This window comes from Lycorma delicatula, chromosome 10 (assembly GCF_047948215.1).
Source record: "Lycorma delicatula isolate Av1 chromosome 10, ASM4794821v1, whole genome shotgun sequence".
NCBI lineage: Eukaryota > Metazoa > Arthropoda > Insecta > Hemiptera > Fulgoridae > Lycorma > Lycorma delicatula.
The window spans coordinates 41,972,173-41,991,727 of record NC_134464.1 but is presented as its reverse complement, the minus strand read 5'-3'; the positions used below and the strand labels follow the sequence as shown (position 1 = coordinate 41,991,727).

At 28.5% G+C, this 19,555-nt stretch overlaps 1 protein-coding gene across 5 annotated transcripts in view; it reads left to right on the top strand.

Annotated features, from left to right (window-relative positions):
* Window positions 1–19,555, top strand: part of LOC142331723 (echinoderm microtubule-associated protein-like 2) — a 422,423-nt gene that overhangs the window by 273,671 nt on the left and 129,197 nt on the right. Inside the window, exon 2 of one of the 5 annotated variants that reach the window (XM_075377765.1) lies at window positions 4,952–5,323. The exons of the other annotated variants lie outside the window; for them this stretch is intronic. Coding sequence (XP_075233880.1) covers window positions 5,278–5,323 — 46 coding nt within the window. The 5' untranslated portion in view covers window positions 4,952–5,277. The remainder of the gene's footprint in view (window positions 1–4,951; window positions 5,324–19,555) is intronic. 5 annotated transcript variants of the gene reach the window in all.

The following is a 19,555-nucleotide window of genomic DNA, read 5'->3' as shown; positions in this document are numbered from 1 at the left end:
AGGTTTTATTATATAACAGGTTTATGGAAAATGAACATTAATGAAAAGATTTTTTATTTAATTTAATTATCGACCGCTGAAATATTTATAAAAAAATTAAAAAAAAAAACACATTTTTAGTTTATTGGGATGGAGTTTCAGTTTAAAATTAAAAGAATAGTTTTATTTAAAAGTTAAATTATTTTTATTTTTATACCTTTAAATATATTATTTCCTTTTAAAATTAAAAGATTAATTTATTGTAAAAGAATGTTTTAGTCAAGTTATACTTTATTTCTTATTTTTTATTTGTAGATTTATTTTGCCAAAAACATATTCATGAGAATAAAAAAAGAACAAAGTTACCCACATATTTTGTGGTTGTAAAAATCCTGTTTGAAATTTAATTTTTTTTTTTAATCACTTGAGAGCAACCGGTAACCGTATAGAAGACGTTACTTCGGTCGGTCTCAAGTGACGTGGCTGAAGACTAGTCCCCCGTTAATGCAGCTAGAAGTTGATCTCCCGACGGGGTCCCTCTTGAATCATTGAGACATCACGACATCCCTCTCGGTTGCCATGGTGACTCTTCCCAAGAGGGCTCCCTTCCCTTCCCTATCACCTAGTCTGGGTCCGGGTATGCAACACACGCCCTGAATCGTGCGCCCACCTCACAAACCTGAGGGTCCTCAATGCGTCATCAGAACGTCCTGATCCAGCCATGTGCTGGGCCTGAACGCCCTCAGAAAAGAGGTTACCTCCCTGGTTTGAAATTTAATTAAACCAAATATATTTGTTTGAAACTTATTTCAAATTGGTACTTTTTCGTTTTATGCCACCCAAAATTTCTTACCCAAATCGATTCAAAATTACTCAAAAATAATTATTTTGTTGATAAAAATAATCTTTAGGCTAGAAGAAAGGTTAAACATTTTTTTTCAATTTTTGAAAAAACATTTTTTTGTCAATAATTTTTTATATATATATATATTTTTTTTTTATACTAAATCAAGGGAATATAATTACTATTTTTTGTATATTCCTTTGGCCAGCAGCAAATAAACATAATAATATCAAATGATGATTGCGTATCTTGTAGTCATATACTATTGCGTAAACCAATTTCTGATCGACAAGTTCGTTTTTTGCATAGCCACCTATTACGTCTATTAAATTCTATGTCATTAGATGTAATCATTCAATATAACTATTTACATTTATTTATTTATTTTATATTAATTTAACCAAACTTAACCTACGCTCGCTAACCTTGACTAATTAACACAGTAATGTTTTGAGTAAATACTCAAAACATTACTGTGTTTATTACTTAATAATTACTGAATTTATTACTTAAATAAGTAATAAATTCAGTAATTATTGCAATTATTATAATAAATAATTATTATTTAAATAATTAAATAATAATTATTTATTATTTAAATAATCAAAACACTACTGTTAATTAGTCGATGTTAGCGAGCGAAGCGAACTTAATTTTGTTAATTAATAATTATAAGCATTATGCTTATAAAATTTTGGGTGATTTTGAGTTGATTTGGGAAAAACTTTTTGGGTGACATAAAACGAAAAAGTACCTTCAAATTTTATTAAAAATAAATCGTTGAAAATTTTAAAAATTTCGAAAAAAAATTCCTTCTTGAGTTGTGTAATATAAATTTTTTTAGATAATATTTCACCATCAGCCAGTAATGTTAAAAATATATTATTTTTTATTAAGAAAGGGGAAAGACCACTATAAATGTTTTAAGTTGTGATGTAACTCAGAACTCGATGCGCTAAAAAATTGAACATTCTGTTAGATTTCATCAAATTAGTTTGAGGTTGGTGTGGCGTAATGCTTGGGCCAATAAATAGATTTAATTTGTGTGTAGAAGGCAAGATATGAAAATAGTATTTGGCTAGTTATCCTGAAGAGGTTTCACACAGGTCTTAACGAAGTCCTTTTCTGGTTCTGTAGTAGGTCGTTTGATAGAATATCAGGAGGTTGTACTTTGACGTCCACCCACCGCAGGGTGAACGCGTCTTCGCATATCAGCTGATTTCGAAGGCGAGAATTCCAACGTTCAAATCCTAGTAAAGGCAGTTACTTTTATACGGATTTGAATACTAGATCGTGGATACCGGTGTTCTTTGGTGGTTGGGTTTCAATTAACCGCACATCTTAGAAATGGTCGACCTGAGACTGAACAGGACTACACTTCACTTACACTCATACATATCATCCTCTGAAGTAATACGTGACGTTGATTCCCGGAGACTAAACGGGAAAAATAAAAAAATAAAAATTAACGTACGGAATATCGAATCGTTTGATGATTCCCCAATATTTCCATTTTGATAACTTGACGCATAATTTTGCATCACATTCATCTTGATCGTGTAAGATTTTTGTCATTGTGTCTTTGATTTAATCTAGCCCACAGATTGGTGTTATTTTGAGTCATGATGTAACCTAAATTGAAAACTTTTAAAATTGTTGGTAGTGTATTTATTTATATTACCTTTAATTTTTTTTTAAGAGCTATATATACGCATTAGCGATTCATTTTTTTGTTTGTTAGAACTAACAAATAAAAAAAAAGCCATTACTTTTTGTTTGTATATAATGGGAAAAATTTCCGATTATATACAAAATATATAAAATAAATACAAACTGCATTGCAAATGCAGTTTATTTATCTGCAAGATGGTTTTTAATGTTATTTTACGTTTTAATATTTTCTAGTAGTGGACATTACATATTTACATCACTCATTTCCAATCTAGTCTATATTACATCTATAAAGATACTTGAATGTAATTGGCTTTATTTTAACAATGTTTTATTTATGTAAAAAATTTTAGAAAATTATAATTTTTTGTAATTTATAGTTTTTGTAAACGTTTATGATAGATTTTCATAGTATGAAACAATTGGCATTTTATTCTTTGTGTTACACTTAAATAACTAAATTCTGTAATATCTGGTAATTTGTGTTTTTCTACTTTAATAGGTAATTCAGATAAGTAGTTCTACAAATACCTTGTTATTATTATAAACCATTATTTTTTAATGCATCTATCTAACTTAATGACTGTATATTGATGTTTTTCATTAATTGCTAAAAAAAATTATAATCGTAAAAAAAATTAAGTTACTCATTAAATTTTAGTGGTTTCATTTAACGTTTGTTTTTTTACTTGAAAATATTCGTATTATAAAAGTATCGATTTTATTTCTATTGCTTGATAATTTAATATTGAAAAAATGTTATTCTCAAGAGGGGTAGTGAATTCTCTTTCCACCAATAAATCGTTTATCACTTAACTTGCGTTTGTATTTAGCCAGCCTATTTACGCTCTGCCTTAAATTTATTTTACTATTAAGGGTAAATATTTTATTCAATATTTAATAAGACATTCTGTGTATATTAACATATTATTTTTTCTATGTTTAATTAATTTTTTTAATTAAGGTGGTGTAAAAATAATAAATACTTTTAAAGTTTAAAAAATATAAATTTTTGAAAGGATTTTTAATCATAAACATTTTTCAAAATTTAAAATCTGTGATTTTTAATATTTAAAAACATTAGTTTTTAAAAAAATGATTTAAACGGATATATAAATGTAAGCTTTGAAAAGTTTTTAAAAATTAAATTAGGAAAATTGTATTTAAAAATTCGTGTAATATATCTGAAGTAATTTTTTTAATTGTAGAAGTTTTAAATCTTAATATATATATAAATATTTGTTTGTTTGTTTGTTCCGTGTGCGTTTCTATACCATTCATCCGATTGCGATTAGACAACTCACCAAAGATGAAACTTTGGTGAGTTGTGCGCAGCCCACGAAAGTTTCTGTATTAGTTTGGACCCGCTAGGTGGCGCAGGGATCAAGATATTTGGAAAAATTGCATTTATGGTCCGATTTGGCTCATATTCGGAATATGTGATACTTACATGGAAAGAAACACCTCTGCAAAAAATGGATCCGCAAGGTGGCGCTGGGGGGAGAGATATTTAGAAAAAAATTATTTATTGACCGATTTGGCTCGTATTCAGAATGTACATCACTTACGTGGAAAGAAATTTTTTTCTAAAACTATACCAGCTGGGTGGTGCCGGTGTCGAGATATTTACGAAATAAATATTCAAACAGGTTTTCTTATTCTATATATATATATATATATATATATATATATATATATATATATATATATATATAAAAGGAAATGGTCGTATGTGTGTCCGCTAACTAAAACACTACTGGACCGATCTACGCAGGGGAAAAAGTGAAAAACGGAAATTGTGGGAAAGGGGAAAAGGAAATAGGGGAAAAAGGGATAAAGTGAAATGTTAAATTTTGTGATGTTACGTAATGTTCATTTTTTAAATATTTTTTCAAACTTTCAGTTGTGTTCACTTAATCTATATATATATTCAAATCTAGCAATAGGGAAGCATTGCCGGGTCTGCTAGTTAAAAATAAATTTAATAATGTGAAAATATTATGAATTCTATTTTTGAAACTAGCTCTGTATTAATTTAAAATTATTTTTTTGAGATTATTTAATAAATTATTATTATCTTTTTCAATTTATTTAAACCAGCTTATTTTGATTTTCCCTTTTCTCCAAAAATTTAAATATTTTGTTTGTTATTCTAGTTTTATTCATTCTATATATGTAACCAAAAAATTTGACTCTTCTTTTTCTAATTGCAAGGTCTATTTTTTTAAACTTTTGAAGATCTTTTTTGATTTTTATAATTTATAAGTATTATCTTAATTGTTTTGGGCCATGGCCCAAAACAATTAACAATCATTAAAATGTCAATTAACAAATCTTAAAATGTTAATGAATTATTTTATTATTTTTTATTTTAAGAAAGCAGATTAAAATTAAATTGTGTTTTTATTCTTTTTGGATGTATTCCCTTTGTCATTGTGTTTTTTTATTTTTATACAGTGTATGTTTACAACACAGTTGATACTATTTTAAAACTGGTGCTCTGATAAAAAAAATATATATAACGTTCAGTACATTTACTTCTTGTTCAGTTTATTTTTAAATTTTTGGTGCTAAATATTTCTTTAGTAATATTATTATTTATTGTGATATTTTACTAATAAAAATGATTCGTATGTGGAATTACGTTAATTATAAACTGAGATTACACAGTATACCTGTACTGTTTTCATACTGTGCCAAATATTATACGATGCCGGAGGCTACTATCGTATCGGAATGAAGTTAATAATAGTAAATTCATTAAAAAGAAATTTAAGGTCATCATGGAATCACCGGGTGACACTATTAGCGGTGTTATTAATGCTTGGAGTAAGTAATATATATATATATATATATTTTTTTTAAATTAAGTTTATTATATTTGTGTAAACTTTATTGACTATTATGTACAGAGTGTTCCATAAGTTTCCATACATAAGAAAAATATATTATCTCAAGGAACGTATCCCTAATGCCATTACAAGTTTTTTTATGTTTTCCTAATACACCATGGTCTTCGTAAAAAATGTTTATTTTCTTATGTATGGAAACTTATGATGTTAGCTTCTTCAGCATTGGAGAACAGGCATTAAAATGTGTTTTCAAAACAGTAGTACTTACGTAGAGCATATTATATAAATAAAAATGTTTTTCGTAAAAAAAGTTATATTTTTCTTTGTATGGAAACTTATGGGACACTTTGTAGAATTTATTAATGGTAGTTTTACGAGATATAACTTTAGTAGATAATATTTATATCCTTTATGTATTTCGGATAGAATGAGACAGATAAAAAGAAACCAGACGGAAGTAAATAATAAATACAGTTTATTTTTGTTCCATGAGAAAAATTATTTACATAGGTAGAACAGCGTACAACGGGAATACTCGTATTTGTTTCCAATAAATAAAACTATTTGAAATAAATAAGTTTTTTATCAAATCCATTTCATTAACTATCTACAGTATGGAAAAATGTTAAACGCACTTCTAAATTTGTATTTTCTTACGACTAGAAAACTTCAAATAATGTTAATTTCTACATATTTTACCCATTAAAATAATATTTTTATTTTTTATTGCACAGATTCGTTTTTCATAATATGCGTGTTGTTTCATCAAGCAGGTTTAGTTATTTATATTTTCATTTTTAAATAATTTTTAGAATAAATCATTTATTGTGTCTGTTGTTTTTTTTTTCACTGGAAAAATTAGTCCAGGAATATCTATTAATCGGCAAAGTTATGAAAGTTGATTTTACCTAAGGCAAAAGGTTTATTTTAAAATCATAAAATTCCGGTATCTCAAAATTTTACTCAAAAGGTAGGTAAATTTAATGCAACTAAACAAGCTACTTTCTGATTGCGTTTAATATTATTCCCCCCTCAACAAAAAATAAAGGGGTGGGAGCAAAAAATATTTTTTCTTTTCCTTTTAATTTCTAAACTCGATCACTATTTTATATAATTAGATGATTTTATTAGATCAGTATTATTGTACCTGCTTCATTTCTTGGTCACTGTCGCCGTGACGAATTGGAGGATAGGTATACAAGTATTTTGGCTCGTAAATTTTGCTATAGATTTCATTAAATTTTGTATATTATGATAACGTATTTCACTTTTTAAAAACATTAGTCATAAGCAGAGAGCAGTATTTACTTATTTAATAAAGCGCGTGATGATTTGTTTGTTAATGCTCCGTAGGTGACAGTTTTATTCCATTCATTTCATTGTTAACTTTAAACCATTGTTTTTTTTTTTTAATTTTTAAATCCATGTAAGTGTATTAATTCATATTTTATTCAATAGAGTATTTTTTAAAATTTTTATTAATTTTGATTCTTATTTTAATCTAAAATGACTTCACCAAAAAAATAAAAAAATAGTTCATTCTGTACAAAGTGAAATAATTGAATTAGTGTGATGAATAGAGAAAATTTGATAAATTAATAAAATGATTATAGGCTTATTTTTACTACAAAATAATTTAAAACTATGAGAAACAAATGGAACACGTTAAAAAAAAACACACAATTATGATTTTAGGGAGAAATAATATGATGACCTGTAGTTGTCAAAGAATTTTTTTTTTAATGAATAATGTAATTGTAATGTGAAATATTCCGTAGTGCGAAATGCATAACGTCACACATCACTCAAAAATTAGGGTTTAAACCCATAATATATCACTTTGGTTTTATATTTGGACAGTTTCATTTAGGGGTTTAGTAATATTTTTTTTTTTTTATTTATAACCATCTTTTCTTGATATTTTTAGACTAGGTTAAGCAGTTTTTATGAAACTTTGTTGAAATCTGTGAATACAAGTCGTTGTTGCCGTTTAATTTTTGTTACAATTGATTAAGGGGCTGGAAAATAAGTTATCATGAATCCCGTTATTTCAGAAGTTTCTCAAAGATTAGTAATTTTCCTCTTAAATAATATACTACGACGAAGCCGGGAAAATTATGCAAATCTTTGCCAATCAGGGCTCGCTTCGCTCACCGGACTATCTAGATAGCAGGGGTCTTCGCCCCCTGGACCCGATGCATTCGTTATCTTCATGGTTGTTAAAAAGAAAATTATTTTACTTCTTTATATTCCTGTTGCCATGGTGACAGAAATATAATAATGAAGTAAAAGGATACTTTTCTTTCTTTAATTCACATATTCACTTCCTAGGGGTCAGGGCCTCGATCTGTGGCTTAAAATCTTCCGTGGGATAACACAAATGCATCTTCAAAATTGGAAAAAAAGGTTGGTTGGTTCTCGCGTGATGCTGTTGCATACAAACTTTCGCATTTATATACATATAAGATTTGTAGGTTGTGATTTATTAACACAGCTCTATCCCCAATGTTTTCCTTTTTATCCCCAAAACACATATATAATTTTAGATAGATATCTATAAACAAAAATTAAATAATCCGATTTACAATACCAAAAATATCAAAATTAAGAAAAATAATGAGAAAAAATTAAACTAACAACTGTATAATAAATTGTACTGTATACTGTAAACAGTACGTTTGTTTACATTAAAATTCGATTTTTTATAACATTTAAAAAAACTTACAATAGTGTCTACAATAGTGTTTTTAACAAAATGTAAAAAAATAATAAGTATAATAAATGTTAATGTAAACAACGTACTGTCTATAGTGCACAATGCAATTTATTATGTAGTTGTTAGTTCAGTTTGTTTCCGCTAGATGGAAGCCCTTTAGTCAAAATAAAAATGTGAGCACGTGCAAAAAACCAACGCACTATGTATTTTTATTAGAAAGAAACGTAAATATTAAGAAAGATTCAGATGATTTTAATTATTTTAAAAAGAGATGAAAAACGAGTTACTCTTAATTTCTATGATTTTAGTTCAAATAAACCGAAACTCACTAAATATAATCCAGGTTAGAATTCCGATCATGCATAGCATTTTTCATAGGCTACAAAAATTACATTTCATATTCCTACGCATAAGCTTCGAGTTTCTGTAGTGAATTCCATCAAGCAAAAAAAAAATAAGTTTAATTTAGTATAAAATTCAGTTTTCTCCATTCAGTAATTCGTACGATATATTTCCAAAACAAATATTTTTCTTTTGTTACTATAGATGGAATATAATTGATACATAGTATGATGAACATTTTAAAAGTATTCATACCTCCTTTTTCAGATTATTTATATGATGATTTTTAATCCAAATCTGTTTTTGCACATAAATGTATTGTTGATGAACGATATACATTTTATGTAGAAAATTTTATAGCCGTAATTACGTATTTTTTCGTCATTCATGTAAAGCGGGTGCGGTTAACCGGATGTATAAAAGTATTTCCTGTTTAATGTATTGTGTATGTTTCTTTTTTTCTTTTGTATTTTTGTCTGTTTCGTTTATTTTGTGTTTTTTTTTATCTTTTCGCTACATAATGTTGCTGAATCGGGTTATAGCCATGTAATTATTTGCATGTTAAGAGATAAATCTGTTTTTTTTCTTTCAATCCGTTAAATTAACATTAGCCCTATTTCATTTATCATTAATCTATGCTTGTTATATCGATTTCTGTTGGTCTTTGTTATGGATATAAAGAGAATATTAACAGTGTTTAAACTATTTTTGCAGTCTATAATATATATATATATATATATATATATATATATATATATATATATTTATAGTTCACTGGGCTGGTCTAGTGCTAAACTCGTCATTGCAAATCACTTGATTTGAATACTAGACAGTGGATATCTATTTATTTTGGTTGTTGGGGTTCAATTAACCACTCATCTCAGGAATGGTCGGCCTGAGTATGTACAAGACTCATTTGATATGTCAATATATATTGTCGCATGTTCGAGATTGGACCAGGATATCGAGAACCATCAAACTAAACATTTCTTATAAAACAGAATTAATATTAAATACAATTTATTACTCTAAAAAAATAGAAATACATAAAATAAATAATAATAATAATAAAAATGAATGTATGACATAAAATAGTAATTCAAATGACAAGATTTGTCTAAAGACAGTTAAATTATGAAAAACAGAAAACAGTCTAGTTTGCTAAAAACGTTATAATGACTGCTAATATTAATACCTAATATTGCATTAACAACAAGATAATGCTAGAAAAGTCTAAATTCATACAGTTAAATTTCTGCTAATATTATTACTTTTTCAGTTTACAATAGAATTACTCTACATTTTATGAATGACTATAATACTTTCACTTTTACTTCTGTTTACCAATAACTTACCAAACAACTTCCTGCATTCAAGCACTATCCACAATGGAATGCTTGTGATGTACTCTTCACTCGTTACCACACGCTTACTGATATCAGCATCATCACAACCGCGTCCAACGCGGGATTACGAAACTGCTTTGTTGGCGCGTGTTATCACGACTGCGCCGGACACGGCCTCGGAGAAGTACTGACTGTTCCCGCTGATTTTGACAGTATTTATGTCTCTTGGCCTGTAGATCCAGTACCCGCCTCATCCCTTTAGTTGTTGAAGCGTAATAGTTTTCATCTTTTGCGCCCTTACGTTTCCCATAAATTTTTTATTCCGGTCCGGTAACTCTTCTAGTCGTACAACTTTTAGAGGTGCCATTGTCTGTATTACAAAGAACAGATTGTTAAACGGACATTTTAGTCTGAGAAAAGAATCCCTTTTTTAGTTCCTTCTGGATTCTTCCTTTCATTATTATTTTCTCATTCTTTCTTAATTGGAATAAATCCATTACGCTGGTTCTGTTGCAATTTTAGAGAAAACTTTATTAAACAAATCTGTTGTTACCTGCAATGCATATCTAAATAATCCAAAAAACATTTTTTTCAAAAAATCAATTCTCCATTTCTTAAAATTAAAATATATATGTTTTTGTTATTTTTTTCTATCTCCCTTCGGTTTAAATGTCTTTCAAACATTTTTTGAAAGTTCTTATTTCATATATAGAGCAATCAAGACGTGTCTACGATTTTATTAAATTTTAGACTCCCGGACCTTAAACATAGAAAAGTTTTTTGAGAATTTTTACTTTCATGAATGAGCCTTTATGTTGTTAGATTTAGAGAAAACTTTACTTAAGAAAATTTATGAAGCTTAACCTATGTATGAATATTTTTAGAAAAATGTTTCTTAAAATTTATTCCCCATCAATAAAAAAATATATATATTCTGTTTTCTGTCTTTAACTCTTTTCATTGGTATTATTAATTACAGTTGGGAAAGTCATGCAATATTTTTTATTTTATTGGCTTTTTTTTATTTTTAAACAGTTATCGATTGGTTAAATTATATAACTAAACAACATTAACATTATTGAATAATCACTTGTAAAGAATTGGATTATGATATAGGTCATAAAAAAGTGTTGTCTTTGAAATGTTTTATTATAATAAACCTCTTGAGTTTTAAAACGTATTAAATAACATTTTTGCTTTGTTATTGCTAGACTGCAATTCATTTAAAGAAAAGCGAAAGAAATATCGAAAATTACATATAATAAAATATGTAATTTTTTCGCCTTTTTTTCTCTCGGTAGTGTAATTTTATAATATTAAAAAAAAATGTGTAATATTTAAAAAACAAGTTAACATAACTTCTGGACAAATTTAGTTCTCTTTACATTTTTGGAAACGAACGATTGGAGAAAAAAATTACCAAAAAAACTATGACTATTTTCAGAAATTATCATTTTTATTGTAAAAAAAGATTTTGATATCATACTAACATATGGAAATTTAATTCTAAGTATTTCAGTGAATTAGTCTTGACAAAATAATACTCCGTATTTTTTAAAACTAGGCCTTTTTAGGAAGATTTCATAAGAAAGCAACCTATTGTAATAGGTACCATGATTCTACATCCGGAAAATTTCAACATATTTGCGTTTCACATTCCCAGACTCCAAAACCACCGTCAGTTCAAAAGTTTATATATATATACGCGTATATATATTTCACTTTCTTGTGGACACGATAACTGCCGTAATTTTCCGCCAATCACTTTCAAATCGATACATAAAATATAACGACCCAAATTTTCGATCGAGCTCGTTAATGGTTAAAATTGGACCATGGGGATGGAAATGGGGGGCTTTTTCGAAAAAAACAAAATATCGCTATAACTATCTTATTAAGAAAAAAAACGAATTCGTTTAAAGTTTCTACTATTCTTTGGATAAGGGCCTAAAATTTATATAAGCAAAGTTTTTTGATGTCATCAACCATTACCCAGGGGGTGAAAAAATTAGGTTTCGAAGACAAAAAACCATCATACCATCCTTAATACGCACAGTATCGAATCGGTTTAAATTGTTCGTTAGTCCTCTAAACATTACCCAAAACTTTTGTCTGTAACAATTTTTGATATGACCAACCCTTACGACAAGGGATGATCGAAATGTTGCTGGAATTGTAAGAAGATGGGCCTTGTCGTACGCTAAACATGTAAAACGTTTTTCACATTCAACCATTGTTAATGAGTAAATTTGAAGTTTTTCTTAACCTTAAGGTGGAAATATTTTTTATCTCCTTAGCACCGGTGAAATCAACCTCCGCCAGCCGGGGTTCCGAAAGGGATTTTTTTTTTTAAAACGGTTTATGGTAATGTACGGGGTTTCTTAATTATATTTATTCTTATTTTACACTACGTAATAGTTTTTACAAAATTTATTGAACATTCCTATCTTAGTCATTTAGATTATTGTGGGCCTATAACGGAAAAAGATTATTTTACATCTATCTCTTTATAAAATTATATTTTATTGATAAATAAATTTCGGTACTTTTCGGAATCCGATAGCCACGTTTTTCAATTTTTTCTTCCATATCAGTTGGTTTTTGGAGGTATTTGCAAAGAAATTATAAATATAATCTAACTAAACTTAACCTACGCTCGCTAACCTGCATTTTTACTTCTACTCGTCGATTTTATTCAAACATGGGTCTATCAAAGATATCTGAGAGAAGTCCAATATAAGCATTATGCTTATAATTATAAATATAATGTAACCAAAATTAACCTCGCTTCGCTCGCTAATCATAAGCTTGTTTAGGTTATATTATAATTTCTCTGCAAATACTTCCAAATACCCACTGATTTGGAAGAAAAAATTGAAAAAAGTGGTTGTCGGATTCCGAAAATGACCCAAATGTCTATTCAATAAATAAATGAAATCTGTTTTTCTACCGTTTATTTTATTTATTTATTGTTTTAAATTTATGATGAGAAATACATTTTTTATAGTAAATGAAAAATGTCTGACCGGAATTTCAAATTAGAATTTTGTGGTTGAAAGGCGTAGATATCCACTTCGCTTATTAAAGAGGCTAAAATTCGTGTTTTAAAAAAAAAATATTTGAAATTTATTTAATTTAAATTTAAATAAAATAAAATAGTTTAGAATTGATGTGATTTAAATTATTATAATATAAATTTTTACATTGGTTTTAAAAAAAAAATTATGTCACTTTGTGGGCGTTTTTTTTGTTGTCATAAATAAGTATAGATACCAGTATATAATAGACCAGTAAAGATAATATTTGCATGACGTCCTTGAGTAATTAAGACTAAACTTTGTAATTATTTTAAAATACATCAGTTTTACATCGATAAATTTATCTATTTTTTTTTATTTATTTAAAATAAAATTTATTACATCTGTAAAATGTTCATACTTATTTTTTATTCTTGTATATAACCGCTATTTTATATTTTATCGCGTATTATAATTATTAAAATAAAGGTCATGCGAAGTCGTTTCTAATCTGATATAAATAAAGGAAATTTTGTTTAATATTTTTAATATAAAAAAATTCTGTAAATATTCGTAAAAAAAATGTCGTTCAAACTATTTCTTATTAAATAAACTAAAATATTTATTTATTTCTTATATCAAAAATAGTTATGCATAGAAAACAATTGTGAAATGATACCGTGTAAAATTCATATTGATTCCATTTTTTATTTTTTAAATAAACAAAAATATTTTATTTTCCTTTCCATCCGCTGATGAAGTAAAGTTTTAAATATCAGGAACGTTTGAGTTAAAAAAAGGTGAAGTTAATTTTATCATTATAATGGGGCGCTAGTAGATTAAAATAAAGTTGTATTTGGATTTAAGCCAATGTTTTGAAACGATATAACTAGAAAAGAATATAGTGATGACGCGTTGTTTTGGCATTTTAAAATTCTGGATACAAATCGAATAATAATTGTTTAAAGTTTACTAAATAATTTTATTTAACGATTATTTAATTTTTTAAAAATGTAAAAAAATTATTTTGTATATTTCTTCATTCGCAAACTGGAAAATTATTTTTTAAGTGATACAGAAGTACTGAAAAATTTTCTTCAATTTTGAAAGCATACATATCTATTCAAATGTATGGATTATACACGAATTTCAGTTGATCAGCTGTTGATACTACCAACTTACAAATTAAAAAATGTCTCAATTTATTTTATCAAAACTATTTCACAAAAAAATGGATTTTGTTTCTTAATATTTTTAATATAAAAAATTAAATTAAAATAATGCCCGTAAATTACCGTCTACTTAATTATAATAGTAATTGATTTTGTTTGTAAATATTTTGCAACATTGAAATGATTTTAGTTTGGTTTAAAATAATAATACAATATATTTCTGCTACGTTTTCAGACTGTTTTGTTTATAATAAATCAAATTTCTTAAACTCTTCATGTACACTTAATATTATTTACACAGAATAAATTTTCACAGAATGTAATTCTGTGAAAAAAAATCTAATAAATTTAAATTTGTTAGATTTGATGTACAATAACTTGGTTAAATTACCATTAAACGAATACAATTTTTGCGAAAAAATTTGTAGAAAATTTAATTATGAGAAAATTTATGTAAATAATGTCAACTGAACATAAAAGTGAGTTTACAAAATCTGACTTTATTAGATTAGATCGGAACGCGGAAGAAAAATACTGTACTATATTATAATTTTAAATAGAAACAAGATAAATTTTTAATTCCTTTGTTGGCTTCTTTTAGTGCATCAGGATTATTTCGCTTAATTTCAACTCTTTTTAATAAAATTTTTTATACCCCTTCATTTTCAGTTACATATATATAGATTTATTCAAAATTAAATTTTCTACAAATTTTATTGATAAAAATGATATGTCTTTAATAATAATTTGACAAGTTGAGATGAAAATGAAATGAGGATGGATGATATGTATATGAGGTGTAGTCTTGTACAGACTGAGGCCGACCTTTCCTGAGATGTGTGATTAATTGAACCCAAACCACCAAAGTACACCGGTATCCACTGTCTAGTATTCAAATCCGTATAAAAACAACTAACCTTTATTAGGATTTGAACCTTAGAACCTTTTACTTCGAAAATCAGCTATTAAACAACTGATTTGCGACGACGAGTTAACCACTAGACCAGCCGTGTAGGTTGAGATTAGACAATGATATTAAATTTGGTAAAACACATCGTGGTACAAGTGGTAGCGTTACTGCCTTTCACCCGGAGGTCTTGGCATCGAATCCCGGTCAGGCATTTTATTTTTCATGCATTCGAGCTAAACGATCATAATAGTCGAAAACCGCACATCTCACAAAAAAAAACTTTCTGAAAAAGACGATATCAAAATCGAAATTGAATATTCCTCAAACCCTTTAAACTTAGTTAAATATATACGTCATTTCCGTTAGTTTTGTTACCAAACTAATTTATTTTTACGTATATTATGATAATAATACAAATTGATATTTTATATACAATAATGTTAAATTTAGTAATTCACATAACAGCTGTCTGGAAAAGTCGATATTGACTAGACAACGATCGATATAAACAATTATAATCGATATAGACGACATTGAAATAAAAGAGTGGGGCACGCTCTAATTATAAAGTCTTTGTATATGAGAGCTCGCTCATACTTTTATTTTTAGTCATACATAAATAGAAAACCTTTTTTAAAAGTAATTTTCTTGAAAACATAATTATTTTTTACTTTTTAGTACAAATTGTTTTTTGTTTTTTTTTTAAAAGCATATTTAAAAAATTCTTTTTTTTCTTGGTTATATCGCTACATAACCTTGAAGGCTTCTGCGTGGGATGTGGAAATGTTGCGTATGAAAAATGCCATGCATGACTGGGATTCGAACCCAGTTAGCTCCGGAGAAAGGTTGAGACGCTACCACTCGCACCACGGAGGCCGCCAATTTTTATAATTTTTTTTTTCCTAAAAGAATTACTGTCAATCAGTTCTGGATTTATTCAATATTTCAAATACATGACCGTATATTTTTCGATGAAATATTTGACCATATGGTTTTAGATTGAAAAAATGAATAAAATAGGTTCTAGAATTTATCTAGTAATTTTGGGAAAAAATTCTATAACAATTATGTTACAAAACATTAAGTTTTAGACTAATGTTAAAATTCCAATAAACAAATAATATATTTGCAACAAAATTTGTACAGAATGTAACTCTTAAATCTTAAGTAACGATCACTGAAAATAAAGAAATTTTTAAAAAATTTGAATTTCATTAAAAACAATTGAAGTTATACGAAATAATCCTGATGCATTAAAATAAAACATCAAAGGAATTTTAAATCTGTCTTTGTTTCTGTTTAAAATTATAATAAAGTTTAGTATTTCTCTGCCCCGTATCTATCTCGTATTTTATTAAAGTAAAATTCTACTAAACTCTTCATGTACAGTTAACATTATTTACATAGATATTCTTAGAATCAAATTCTCTACAAATTCTGTCACAAAAATTGTATTTGTTTATTGGTCATTTACCAAAGGTATTGAGTGAAAGCTGTAAAATTATGTGTTGCGGCAGCAATTTCTGTGTTTTACAATATTTTCTCAAAAATTACTAGAGATATAGTTCTGGGATCTATTTTATTCAGTTTTTCAGATTAAATATCATATTAAACCTTATGTTCATAGCGGTGCATTCGCGTAATTAAAATGACAAAAATAAAAATTTTCCTTTGAGCTTCTGGATCGTCGTTATTTAGCTCAGAAGCAAGCAAATTATAAATTAGATTAATTATTATTTTTTTTTAATAAAAAAAATTGATCTTAACGAAAGCCATTGCTCTGATCACACCCGGTGTACCCAGGTACCCACTACATCTACATTTACTTTGTACATTAAAAATTATTTTTTGTGATCATGCAGGTAAATTATTATTTCAAATAAAAAAAACACAGCAATTATGTTTAAAAAATATTATTTATGACAATCATTACATTTTACAATATTTCCTGAGTGTTCATCACAAACAGGCAGTGGACCTTGGTGTAGCTTTTGCTCGTTTTTCTTCGTTTTTTTGTAGTTAGTTTATAATACATGTGGCAGGAACGAGTGACCTTTTTTCTCCCTGTTGTGTCTCGCTCAACCGATGGACCAGCAACTTTTGTCGATATTATTTGACGACCTATGATGCTCTCAATTGTAATTTTTGTAGTGTAGATGCGTATCACTTGGAGATTGGTCATGAAAGCTTCAATCATTGGTTTGGACTAGTTCTTCACTCAATTGCCGCATAAAATGACGTCGTTCTGTTGTTTTTTGCGGTAAAATTTTATTATTTAATAAATTGTATATGCCGCGAGTGAACTTATGTAGCATGTTGAAGAACATAGGCACATTGGCCACCTTGAACATCGACGTTTATTTATATACCTTCTTAGTATTTAATCCATAGTGTCAACGCCAGTTTTATATTTATTGTAATAACTGATGATATCAGGTTTCTTTTTCAAACCGTTACTGACAGCCTTATCTGAACGCATGGTTGGTATAAAAATTACAGCTTTATTTTTCTTCAGGACATAAGACCACATCGTCTTTATGTCGTGAAAACAAAAGCAGTCGAGTATTGCTTTCGTGACGTATTTGGAGCCATGACACTAGATATATACTGTTTATTTTTTTTATTGTGCCTACAATAGTGAGATTCCATGATAGTAAGTGCTTGGTAAGGGGTGAAGTTGTGAAAAAATTGTCCATGCAGATGTCACTTCCTCGGTACGCGGGTACACCACTCTTTCTCTCCCTGATTTTTTTCTCTGTTGTTATTCACTTTGCCAGTGTAAATTATGCCTTGCAAAGGATACGCGTTTTCAGCATCGTAAATCGATCGAAGTTTTATGCTATTCTTAGCCGGCTTCGAAGATATATATAGGGTAAATCCTGTACGGCCTTTAAAAGGATATACCTGCTCATCAATCGTTAAATTCTCTATAGGCTTATACATCTGAAATAAATTTGTATTGAGCATTGTCCACAGATCACGAAATGGAGCTGCCTTATCTTCTTTTTTGCGCGTTGACTACGAGTATTACTGCCATCAAATCTTATTAATTAATCATAACTGGTTTGTGCTGTCTCTTGTGTTTCTACAGCAATTTTATTTTCCTAGAATTAATTAGATACTCAGTAACGATGTTGACGTATTAAAATAAACAAAAAGGAAACGCTTTCCATTACTGAAATACCCACAGTTGGAATATAACAGTAAGTGGGTACCCGGGTGCGAAACAACGTCGGTAAAGTTGAATATGAACAAAAATAAGGGTTAAAGTAACAAATTTACCCATTAATTTAACTTTCAATATGTATTATTGACTCATTTTTCTTTTGGAGCAGAAATCAAAGTTAACTTTTTCGAAAGTTATGATATTTCGAAAACTAAGCATTTCCGTTTTGTTTATATGAACCGTTTTCTTTATTTTCATTTGTAGAATATGTTTTAAAATTCTAAGGTATCTGTGCGATTTTTTCCAAAAGAATTAAAGTGAATGTTGATTAAAATTAAGAAAGTATTTTGTTTCAAACATATCATCGTAGTTTCGTATTATATAAATTATGAATTACACTAGTATGAAATTCATTATGTAATTAATTATACAGTACTTGTTAATTTGTAGAAAATTTCTTAGAAATTCCAAGATTTTATCATTTTGCCGTACAGGTTCACGTTGACTTGGTGTAATAATTTCCTGCTTTTTCTAATAAAACAATGTTACTTAATTAAATTAATTAGTTAATTGTTATTATTAAATGTTATCATTATATGGTAATTGATTTTTTCGCTAAAAATGTTAGAAAATAACAAATGCATATACACCGGGTTATATTTAATTATAGAAACACCTTTATGCTGCATATCTGAGAGGTAATTTAAGGCAGGAAAAAATGGGGTTGTACATAGTTAAAAAATATCTGAATTATGGTTTTTAATTTTTGTCCGCCATATTGGATCCACCATTTTTTTTTGTTAAAGAGGTGGGGAATCCCATTTACGGACGCTTATGCAGTGTCGGGTTCGCTAACAGGTGCCGCACGATGTTATTAATATGCGTATGTAAACCTGCGCACTACCGACTAAACCGCCACCCCTGGCTACCACCCTTCCTGGGACCGCTAACAAAGCATTCCTTCTGGAAGGGGAGTTACACGCCCACTCAAACATTCATACGTCATAGTGCAATATCAACATAAACACATCAGTTACAGCAAAACAACAGCAAACAAGAAACATCACCATACATCAAGATACAGAAACAGATTATGAAAACTACATACTACACACAAAGAAGAAAGTCACACAATATCTGTGGACGCCGACAGATACGGAATCGGAGTGTCCGCGGCCTCTTCACGTCAAGGCGACCCCTACATGAACGAGGGACCCCCTAGTCGCTCACTCACGAACCTGTCCGCCCCCGCACTCTCTGACGCCGACTATTGTTTCGTGACTCCTCCCATTCTTGGAGGTCCCTCATCATGATTTTAACATACGTAGTGATCGCCTTCCAGTTTTATTTCTTTTCTATCATTATGTCCATCAGCTCCTCAGGCTGGAACATCACTTCCCTGCCTAGTACGTCAAGTAATTCTGTCCTAGGTCCTTCGTATCTCGAACAGTGGAAGAACACGTGATATGGCGTTTCCTCCTCCTCGCATACCGGGCAGTTCTGTTCATCGTCGAGGCCGTACTTATGAAGGTGTGCTCTG